The sequence below is a fragment of the Acomys russatus genome, chromosome 20 (assembly GCF_903995435.1).
Source record: "Acomys russatus chromosome 20, mAcoRus1.1, whole genome shotgun sequence".
Classification (NCBI taxonomy): Eukaryota; Metazoa; Chordata; class Mammalia; order Rodentia; family Muridae; genus Acomys; species Acomys russatus.
The window spans coordinates 32,830,968-32,843,088 of NC_067156.1; the positions used below are offsets into that span (position 1 = coordinate 32,830,968).

Sequence of the window (12,121 nt, forward strand, 5' to 3'; positions counted from 1 at the left end):
CTATTTACCTAGTAGACAAGGCAAAGGCATTATTTTAATGCTCAGTTCTAAATATACAATGGATCCCTGATTCCCTATTCTTTCTCGTTTTCTTTAGTGCTGGGGATAGACCCAAGGTCATCTGCAAACGTGAGTCGAACTGTGCACTCAGCATCTTGGCTTCTTCTTCTTCTTCTTCTTCTTCTTCTTCTTCTTCTTCTTCTTCTTCTTCTTCTTCTTCTTCTTCTTCTTCTTCTTCTTCTCCTTCTCCTTCTCCTTCTCCTTCTCCTCTTCCTCCTCCTCATTATTATTATTATAGTTTATTCAGATAACATTCCAGTTGCTATCCCCTGGCTTGTATCAGCCCATTTGCCTCTCCCTCCCTCCCACACCCTATTTCCCTCCCCTATACCTCTGACAGAGGGGTCCTCTTCCCCCACCATATGACTATAGCCTATTAGCTCTCCTTTAAAAAATATTTTATTAATTTATTCATATTATATCTCAATTGTTATCCCATCCCTTGTATCCTCCCACACGTCCCTCCCTCCTGCTTTCCCCTTACTCCCCTCCCCTATAACTTTGACTGAGGGGGACCTCTTCCCCCTGTATACGCTCATATGGTATCAGAGGGCCTGCTATCCTTCCTCTGAGTGCCACCAGGCCTCCTTATCCAGGGGACATGGTCAAATATGGGGCACCAGAGCTCGTGTGAAAGTCAGTCCCCACTTTCCACTCAACTGTGGAGAATGTCCTGCCCATTGCCTAGATCTGGATAGGGGTTCAAAGTTTACTGCATGTACTGTCCTTGGCTGGTGCCATAGTTTGAACAGGACCCCGGGCCCAGATCTGCCCATCATAATGTTCTACTTGTAGGTTTCTAGGACCCTCTGGATCCTTCTATTTCCCTATTCTCTCTTGCTTCTCTCACCTAGAGTCCCAATAGGAAGTCTTCCCCTCTGTCTCACTTTTCTGGTAAGTGAAGACTTTCGTGAAAAATGCCCCTTGGGCTGGTGTCCAGATATAAGTGAGTATATACCATTTGACTCTTTCTGCTTCTGGATTAACTCACTCATTATGATCATTTCTAGTTCAATCCATTTGTCCACAAAATTTGGGAATCCCTTGTTTTTAATAGCTGAGTAGTATTCCATAGTGTAAATGTACCACAGTTTCTTTGTCCATTCTTCTACAGAGGGACACTTAGGCTGTTTCCAGGTTCTGGCTATTATGAGTAAGGCTGCTATGAACATGGTTGAGCAAATGTTCTTGTGTGCTGGAGCATCTTCTGGGAAAACTCCAGGGAGTAGAATAGCTGGGTCTTGAGGAAGCCCTATTCCCAGTTTTCTGAGAGAGCGCCAGATAGATTTCTAAAGTGGTTGTTCTGGTTTGCATTCCCACCAGCAATGAGGGAGTGTTCCCCTTTCTCCACATCCTCACCAGCATGTGGTGTCACTTGAATTTTTGATCTTAGCCATTCTGATGGGTGTAAGATGGAATCTCAGAGTTGTTTTGATTTGCATTTTTCTGATGACTAAAGATGTTGAGCATTTCTTTAAGTGTTTCTCAGCCATTCTATATTCCTCTGTAGAGAATTCTCTGTTTAGTTCTGGGCCTCATTTCTCAATTGGGTTATTTGGTTTGGTGGTGTTTAATTTCTTGAGTTCTTTATATATTTTGGATTTTAGACCTTTGTCAGATGTAGGGTTGGGGAAGATCTTTTCCCAGTCCATAGGCAGTCACTTTGTTCTGTTGACAGTGTCTCCTGCCCTGCAGAAGCTTTTCAGTCTCATGAGGTCCCATTTATTACTTGTTGACCTTAAGGCCTGGGCTGTTGGTGTTCTGTTCAGGAAGTTGTCTCCTGTGCCAATGTGTACCAGGCCCTTCCTCACTTTTTCTTCTAACCAGTTTAGTGTCTCTGGTTTTGGCTCTCCTTTTTAAGATAGAAGTTAGTTCACCCACAGGGGCTTGAGGCTTGAGGCTCTTTTTTTTTTTTTTTTTTCAATTTTTAAATTTTTATTTCTTCTCCCTTGATATCTCTCTCTCTCTCTCTCTCTCTCTCTCTCTCTCTCTCTCTCTCTCTCTCTCTCTCTCTCTCCTCCTCTCAAATATCTCTCTGTTTTTCTTGCTTCATAAACTTTGAAACTGTATGGCTGACCTTCCCTCTACAAGCTCTGATGAGTGGGATAGCTGTCCTGTGATTATGCTGCCTCCTACGATCACAGCACAGCCTGGACAGAAACATACTTCCCTCTGTGGCTGACTCTGTGACACTAGTAACATCCCCAGATTTTCCTAGTTTTTCCCCCCTAATATTTCCTATTACTTGTCGCACACAAACTCTACAAACTTTGTTGCTGTTGCTGTTTTTCCCATCTGAGACAGAGTTTCTCTGTGTAGCCTTGGTTGTCCTAGAACTCATTGTGTAGACCAAGCTGGCTTTGATGTCAGAGATTCAGCTGCCTCTTTCTCTTCCTCTCTAGTGCTGGATTATAGGTGTGCGCCAGCACCATGAGGCTTTCTAAAGACTTTACAAAGCATGAAGCACACAGAAATGTTGTGGTTCTTTGGTCTGCTTGTGTGTGTGTGTGTGTGTGTGTGTGTGTGCGCGTGTGCAGTCATTTCATTAAAATTTTCCTTGATATCTTCAGAGCACGCTGCAGTTTTAGAAAATGATACTAAGGTTATCCCAGATTTTCTGAGAATCAGCATAAAATGTCAATATTTGGGAAAATAAAATATAAATGATTGTTGGAAAAAAAGAGAAAATGACAGGACAAAAGTAATATGGGGGAAATGTTGCTTACCTTTCCATGCATAACTTCCCTTCTTATTACACTCAGTCTCCAGGAAACCTAATGAAAAAACACTGACATAAAAAAAAAAAAAAAACTGGGGAGGCTTTGGAATCTGATAACAGAAATAAGGAGATATAATCTCAGTCAGTAGTAGCCTTAGGCAAGAGACCCTACCACTGTGCCTCCCTTCCTCAAGTCACACAGGCATGCTCACCTGTCATACTTCCAAAGGAAAAAAAGGCAATAGCTTCTATACAGCAATGAAGCTTCTTTAAAAGCTACTAAAATTTGAAGAACATTTTAAATTGTTTAAAATATTGAATATGGATCAATTAATATTTTGTTGAATAAAGTAAGTTATTAATGAAAGGATTTTCTAAAGCATAGAAAATACAAATTCATTTTTATTAATTTATAAAAGTAAATTAATTTAAAAATGGGAGTTTTGCTTCTACATGTTTGTCTGTGCATCATGTTATGTCAATGTTTTCAGAGGCCACAGAGGGGCCCTGGAGCCTTAGGGACTGGAGGTACAGTCTATTGTTAGCTGCTGCATGGCTGCTGGGAATGGAACACAGGTACCCTAGCCAGCAATCTTAACTGCTGAGCCATTTCTCCAGCTTCCATATTCAATGTTTAATACTGGGTCCAGTGCTGCCAGAATGAAGTGACAGTTTCTGAGTGCTTCCAGTTCATGTCCTTACCTTCTTTATAGACAGGCAAGAATAGTGCTAGTGTGGAGCCACCCTGACTAATACTATTCTAGCTGGCATGAGCCAGGCCAGATCAATTCCTTCCTCCACAAATTAGAGACACCAGTAATCAGATGTGGGGAGGAACAGGAATCCAAGGAACCCACGAAGCCAGGATCGTAGGTAACATGTCATCTTTATTTACCTTGACACATCTCTCTCAGCAAAGTAAATATACACCAGAGTAACACCCAAGTATACAAACCCTATATGAGGATGCAGCCCACAGAAATGTCACCAATGTTCCTTACTTAAAACCCCAAATCCTTATCACAGCATTATATCCCTCAACAAGTCACGTCATAGACATAGTGAGCACTGCGAACATGCACTGCGCGGTTGAATAAAAAGGGCTCTTTTCACTTTGGAATTCGGAATGAAAACAGTATCACAGATCATAAGACACCAAAGGCAGAGAGGGGGAATCTATAGATAGAAAGTTCAAAAGGGGCTGGCTGTGCTGTAGTTCTTTCTTATAGCTGAACTGCATTGCTAGCACAGCTCAGGCAGAGGTGGGAGCACTCCAGCAGGAGTAATCAGAACCACCTGGGGAGGAAGGAGAGGAAAAACAGATGTGGTAGAAGATGAGGGAGGAAGACACAGAACCAGCTGCTGTCAGGAGTTCATTCCTACAGCGAGAATGTGGTGGCTGGTTCGCAGAGCAGCTCAGAGGTGAAATAGAAGGTACAGCCAGCAAAATGCAAAATGCCGGCATGCCTCTTTATTTGAGGACAGAAAGAACCCTTCTTATGATTTTTCAACCCAAGGGAAAACTGACTGACCCCACAAAACATTACACACTGCACCATGGGGCTGGACCATCATGTAGCAGCGCACACTCCCCGCCCCCGCATGGATATTAGCTATCATTAGCTAAAAAGCAGGCTTCTGCACTACCACCACCTCTTTTAATCCTCTTTTCTATGAGTCAACCCAGTTGAAGTAAGTTTATTTCCTATAAGCGATGTCCTCAAATAATTGAGAATGGATACAGTGTTGGAAAATTGAGTCCTCAGTATAATTTAAAACGTCACTAGTGTAAGTGAGCCCATAGATTCCACACTGTGCTCAATATAAAAATTAAAAAAAGCCAAGAACAATAAAACACGGAAAATCTGTTACTGTCAAAATCCAGGTCTACACCTAAAAGTGCATGGGCCTCCATTGCCAGGCTGCTCACAGCATAACTCATTATACTAATTAAAGTTTGCGGCATTTGTTGAAATTTTAAAAAATGCATAGGTAGTCTTGTGGAAAAGTGGAGGGGAAGGAGAAAAGGACCTGGAGGTGACAGGAGCTCCACAAAACCAACACAGCCAACTACTTAGTATTTAACACGACCATGATTTGTTCAACTAACAATTAGCTTGTATTACTTAACTATCCGAAATAGACTGCAGCACCACTTTCAAGGTATTGGAAGTAAAACTTGTACTATAGTTGAGTTGGATGAGTATAATACTTCACATTAGAGTGTATATATATATATATATTGTGTGTGTGAAGAATACATTTTAAAAAGGAAAAAACGCATGTATCTTTTGTTTCATTTATTAATTTTACTTATAAATGTGTGCCCTATTGATATATTGATGTTTACAAAATAATGAAGGAATAACTACTAAACACAGTAAAATATTAGACGTTAGCCAAATATCCACCAGTGGGGAAGGAGCTAAAATAAATGATGGTTCAGCCATATGGTGCAATGAATGAAGACTAACCTTTAACAGAATGTGGCAGAGTATAGAATTGCAGCAGAACCTTCAAAAATGGTAAATTTTAAAAGAGAAAACTAAAATTGGAGCATAAGGCAGTGACAGTGCATAGGAAGAAGTAGAGGCTCGTCTCTGGGGATGGGACAGGGACAGAACAGAAATCTGCTCATCAATCTACCTTTTTAACAACAACAACAAATTTATTTCATTTACACTGTGTGTGTGTGTGTGTGTGTGTGTGTGTGTGTGTGTGTGTGTGTGTCCGTATCTGTGGGTTGGCAAGAGTGACACATGCATGTGGAAGTCATCCTATCCTTCTATCATGTGACTCTGGGGATCAAAGACAGCACTTTTACCTGCTGAACCAGCTATCACTGGCCGCTGGCCATCTATCTTTTTGGGGTACAGTTTGAGCCTTCCCTCCTCTGTTTTATAAGTCAAACCTGGGGGCAGTATACATCACGTTGAAAAGCTGCTCTATGCCATTTCTATGATAGGAGCCAGAATCCCCATATCCAATGAGCAACAGTAGAGAAAATGACCCCAGGAGATTAGCTTTGGCAGCCAACCTCACCAAGCGGAAACCCAGATGCCTCTGTGAAGGGGAGTCAATGGTGGTTGTTCTGGTTCTCATCCTTCTAGAATTTTCAGTGGCTTGCAGTTCACACTGGGCCATGAGCCTAGCAGTGCACAACTATCCAAAACAATTCCAGCTCATCTTTGCAGGTGAGTTACTTAGGTAATAAAGCTGACACTATATGATACTTTAATAAAACCTAATGAATTACCTGGCGGTTGGGAGAATTTGAATGCTTTTCACTTCTCAAATGTAGATAGAAAGTGTTCACAAATTGACTAGGCAAAGTGATTGGAGGATAAAGGTAAGAGTCATAAAATATGCTGTGGGTTTTGTAACATGAAGCTATTTGTTGATGTTACTCAAGACTATTATGTCCACACAACTATGTTTCTGAATACCGTGTTATGATGGTGGATACAAAGCAACCTTTCCACCCAGAGAATCAGGATGTTCTCCAGACTCCATCCCTTTTGTAAATAACTGCATCTCAAAAGCTAGGAAATTCAATGATTAATTACTTCCAAAGCAATGTATAAATTAAAAGTTCACTGGTTTATCTTCAAATTTACTACTGGCGTGTGTGTGTGTGTGTGTGTGTGTGTGTGTGTGTGTGTGTGTGTGTGTGTGTGTGGTGTGTGCGTGCTTCCCATACGTTAAAAGCCCTGCTTCCTCTCCGTGCTTTCTAATGTGCAATTTGTTCATCCCGTAGAATTATGGTGATGCTAAAGGCAAACAGTACTTTTCCAGTTAATTACAGACAAATCTTTCCTACAATTAGCATCTTAGAATCCAACTCTAGGCTGTTTCGTTTCCTCTCAGCTTTAGGAAAAGGGTTGTGAGTTTAAGACTTCCATGCATGTGGAGATATGATTTTAACTGGAAAAAAAAATCAGGACAACCCTAAGCTCATTTACGCTGCAGAGTGCCAACTCAGGTCCCATGGAGTTTTCTAAAATGACCCAAAAAAGACACATTGTAATTGCAACTTAATCGTGTTGTGTAAATACAATGCAAATTGCTCTAGCTCAAATTCCTCTTTGGTATTCTGCCCTCTCCCCTACTGCCCTACAGAAAGAGGTCCTTATAGTCCTATTTGTCCCCTGCCTTGGTTCCACCAGTGAAACCATAATTGAGCCAGTTTTACAAATCAATCTAAATATGGCTGGGTGCTCATTCAGAATAATGTTTAAAAACAGGAAGGAAAGCCTACAGTCCGTGGCCTTATGTTGGCATATTTAATTCTTATATAGGGAATGGAGAAGATCCTACTACATAGGTTCGAGCAGAAGAGCTACATGAATAAAATCTCAGGGAAGTACACCTGCATCCTAAAGAACTTTCAAAAGGGGGAGTAAGGTTTTGTTAAGTCTGCTTAAAGCCCTGCCTCCCTGGTACAGTGCAGAAAGAACTAACCATATTAAAGATGCATGATATAGCTGGCAAAGCATTGGGGCTTTTATAACTGTTGTTTGTTTGAAGATTAATAAAGATTAATCTTCAGCTCAGCCTGCAAAAGCGGGTACTGTTATTTACAGCAAGCCCAGACAGCTAACTCATGGCCAATAGCAACAGCATTAGAAAACTGAACTCAAATATGCTCCTTAAAAACCACTGTTCTTTTATATAGTAATAAAATAAGAAATAAAATGTAAATATGGCTCATAGAGTAGATGAATAAATAACTGTATACTCTGTGAAACCAGATATAGCCCCAAAACATGAATGCGAAGATCCAGGACAACATAATAAAGGTTTGTAATAAACACTTAAGAGTAAAGCAGAATTGAAAATTATATATACTGTGACTTTAGCACCCGAAGAAGTCAACATAATTATTATTTACTCAGCCCACACTTTGTGTTCACCACTGTATACAATCTCTATAAGAAACGGGTGGGGGCTCCTATTCCCTCCTTTCAGCTGGTAAAGAGACTAAGTGTTACAGAGCCGGGTAAGATGTCAGCTGTAAAGCAAGTGAGACTTAGTCCAAAACTCACTCAATTTCAAAGAACTCGAGCAAAAGTTACGAAGTGAAAGCAGCTCAAGAGGCTGGAAGGTGAATCTGTTATGACTGTGGGTCAGGCAGAGCGTATTCTCTGCACTCTGACCGGGGCCACTTTCTAGATGTGGTACTTTATTATGGAATCCCTTTCAGTCTCTGTGACTTTGTCTGCAAAATGCACACCCTAATTTGCTCTCTGTTGTTGTGACAAAATGCCACGCTCAACGGCAACTTGGGGAGGAAAGGGCTTACTTTGCCTTAGAACAGGCTGTCATCAGGGAAGTAGGGCAGGAACTCAGGGCAGGAAGCTGGAGGCAAAAACTGAAGAAACACATAGGAACATTGCGTATTGGTTTGCTTCCTACAGCATGCTCAGCTTGCTTTCCTCTGCAACCCAAGTGGTTAAGAGAGCTTCCTGGTCTTGCAGAGGACCTGGGTTCAGTTCCCAGCACCCACATGGTGGCTTTCAACAACTTATAAACCCAGTTCCAGGGGGCCTATCACTTTCTTCTGGCTTTTGTGGGCACCGTCATACACCCGATGCATATGAACTCATACAAGTACATATACATACACTAAATAGTAAATAAATAAATGCATCTTTAAAAATGAGTGCACTCTTAGAATGATTGCTCTGGGTAGCTATCTAAGTATTGAGAGCTATATTTACACAGATTTACATTTAGATTATGTATATGGTATATGTTCTGGCGTTTGCTTTTCTAATGATACATCTGTTTCTATCCCTGCATATCATTGTACTAAATTAGATAATATGGAAATGTTTTATAGACCATGCATTCCATGCAACAAAAATTATAAACATCTTGCCATGGTATTACCTATAGTTGCATATGTTTTTAAATCTTTGTAGTTGCAAAAGTTATATAGGTATAACATGAGACAAGTTTGGAATCTATTCAATTGTGTGCAACATTTTTCTCTTGTGAAAATGCTCTGACAAGTATCATTAAGAACCTTTCTGATTCTTTCCCTTATGGAAACCTACTGGAGATGGAATCAGTGTTACCAAGAGAACCAGGATTACAAACTCCCACCTGCTAAGCTACAGTATAGAAAGACACTGCTTTCACTGTTACCAATTCTAGATGATACAAGTCTCGCTTTTATCTCACATCTACACCCACAGGGAATTGTGCTGGTTAGTTTCTGACAACTTTACACAAACTAGGGACACCTGGAAAGAGGGATCCTCAATTGAAGAATTGCTTCTAGCAGATTGGCTGTGCTAACTGTTGTAGGCGGGCTCAGCCTAGTGTGGCCAGTACCATTCCTGAAAAGGTGGGCCTGAGCTATGTAAGAAAGGCAGGAAAAGCAAGCCAGTAAGCAGTATTCCTTTATGGTCTCTGATTCAATTCCTGCCTCTAGATTCCTACCACACATTCCTAGTTTGGCTTCCCTTGATAATGGACTATAACTAGTAAGCTAAGCAAACTCTTCCTCTCCAAGCTGGTTTTAGCCAGTGTTTCATTACACCAACAAAAAATCAAACTACAGCAATAGACAATCGACAAGCCAGTGTCCCTTTCACAGTCTCTTTAGTGCCGAGTCTTTACATCTTTTATAGTTTTTGTTATTGACATCATAGTTTAGAGCAGCCTCCACGCATAGTGTCAAAGTCCTGTCTGGTTTCCTGGGGCTACATGGACGTGTGCTTAGATGGTCATCATTCAGGAATGGGTTGTAGTGCTGTCGGCTATGAGCTCAATGCCAGTAAATCAGTAATGTATATTAAATAAACTATATTTAAGCAGAAATGCATATAATAGGAGGTTATGTATTGACCAGGAGCTCACAGATACCTCTGTCTCCTCACCATTTGCTGTAACTGCTTTTCTCTTAGGTAACAAGACATCTGAGTAGTGATCTAATACTACATAATTATTAGTAGTATGCATAAAGTGAAAGAGAGCACATGTTTTAAGGAAGATGCTAAATTCACTTTTTTAGTAGAACTCAACACAATTATCTATAATTAATGAAAAGTAGAAGAGAAAGTAACATGAGAAAGTTATAGACTATAGGGGCCAACATGAGACAACAGAACTTAAAAGTTTGATTAAGAAGACATAGGAAAGATGGACATGAGAGTGCTGTTTTCATTAAGAATTTTGATGTTGTGTAGGTGTGTAATGGGAAAAAGATGAGTAAGTAGAGGTCAAAGGTCACAAGAGTGCTGGTACTCTGAAGCCAAGCTAGTGTGCATTAGCCTGGAGGAGGAGGGCAAGTGAGAACTAGGCAAGCCAGTCCCCAAGGAGCTGAATGGGTTTCTAAGGAAGGGACTTAGGACCAGGAAACAAGGCCATGGGAGACTTGGTATCAGAAATGAGATCAGAGCCTGCCTGGCAGCCAGCACAAGCTGGCATTGAGGCCCAGAGGGTAAAGCATTCATTGTTTACAATTCCCCTTGACCCATGAATCAGCATCCGGCTGAACGTAGCAGATGAGGACCAGAGAGGAACCAGAACTGAAAACCGGGAGGCTTGACAAACACTGAGTCAGCAGTGGATGCTGTATGGAAGAGCCCCAGGTCATTTATTTCCATCAGAATGTTAGTCCTCCATGGATGCCAGACATAGCACCCTAAAGTCTGGGACTTTCAGGACTGCTTTCATTGTGACGCATTTGCTCCCCAAAGCAATAGATACGATGAAACAAATATTGAAGGATCCTAGGGAAATAATCTAGTGTCTATTTCATCCCTGTGGCATGGTACCTGGAAATGTAGAATACCCATACAGGTAAAACCACCTGGCGACCTTGAGGCAACAAGTGTGAGGACAAGCCTGACATTCTCAAGATGGCTCAAAAATGGGGAAAGGAGAGGGATCTGATGTGCTTTGTGGATTGCTTGTCTGATACAAGAGAGGCTTTGGTTCAACTCCCAACACCACAAAACAAAACAGAGTAAAACAAAATGATGTATTGAAGGCATCATTAACTCCCTACCACTGCTCATTGACCTTGAACTCATGATAACCCTGCTTCGGCCTCCAAGTCTATGGGATTGAAGGATCAGGCCTCGTGTCAGGCTCAGTTTGGAATTATTGATCCCTCAGATAAAAGAAACCTATTTCTCAATGTGATCGAAATGGATTTCATTAGAAAGTACAACTTCTAATCTTTTTAGTGTTTTGAAAGCTCAACACTCACTCCTCTGTATCTCAAGGGGAATGCAAAATGAGTTAGATATTCTCTCTCAGGACTCCCGTTTGCAATAATTACCATGCTGGAAACAAAATCCACAAAACTTATCCTCAGATGCAATTGCTTTTGAGGGCTCCAGAGAACTCAGGCTCTACACACTTAATTGCATATCACTTTACCACATCCTAATTTGCATTTTTCCAGTCCTATTGTACAGACACACAAAAAATTGAGGGACATACCTCCTTTGGGACAATTCAGCAGGATAAAGAATTATAAACCACTACCTTGAAAGTTTGATTAAAAAAATCTTCTTGAACATATTACTAAAGAACATTCACAACCAACTTAAAGTCCTTATCTAACTTAAATGAACTGCTTATTTTTAAAAAGCTATAAGAAGTTTGTGTCATTTCACTAATATGCAATTAGAACAATTAAAAACATTTCCCAAATGCTTATGCGAGACTACTGCTGATCCAAGCTGCTGCTGCTCTGCAACGGGTTGGAAAGTTCCCACTGATTTCTCTACATGGAGGAAACATATTGTTGACATCTTGCAAGAAAATCAAGTTATTCAACTTAATGGATCAGTACAGAAAACAAAACTCTTGTCTGCCAAGCAGAATATTTTGCTGTGTTTGTGTTTCCTTCAGATCTAATTTTGTTAGCTTTAGATGGCGCTTTTAGATGAATATACACAAATGGCATCCAGAATGGCCTGTTTAATTCATTTGTCCAAAGCAGAGATCATTATAAAATCGGTTTGAAAAGTATTTTGGGCCTTCTTATTTAATTAATCCATCACACATAACCTTCCAGGATTTTACTCTCTGAAACTATTATTAACACTCCACAGATACGTTTTACATTATTAAATTTAAGAATTTATACTCAATAAACTCTCAGCAGGAATATAGTTATTAAATGAGTTCATTAAAGCTAACCACACTAATTAACAGCTAAATATTGAGGGGGCACTTGTACAACAGTGGGCTGCATTCCATCTTCCTAACCCCTCCGATAATTCTACCAAATAAACACAAACCTTGGGTGGGGGTGGGGGGAATCCAGGAAGGTTATGGAAACCACACCTATCTCTGTGGAAATAGATCCGTCCAAAC

The 12,121-nt window shown here is 40.6% G+C and overlaps 1 protein-coding gene across 3 annotated transcripts in view; it reads right to left on the minus strand.

Annotated features, from left to right (window-relative positions):
- LOC127204698 (uncharacterized) overlaps nt 1–12,121 on the minus strand; it is a 91,513-nt gene that overhangs the window by 51,278 nt on the left and 28,114 nt on the right. Inside the window, exon 2 of one of the 3 annotated variants that reach the window (XM_051163937.1) lies at nt 2,787–2,834. The exons of the other annotated variants lie outside the window; for them this stretch is intronic. Coding sequence (XP_051019894.1) covers nt 2,787–2,794 — 8 coding nt within the window. The 5' untranslated portion in view covers nt 2,795–2,834. The remainder of the gene's footprint in view (nt 1–2,786; nt 2,835–12,121) is intronic. 3 annotated transcript variants of the gene reach the window in all.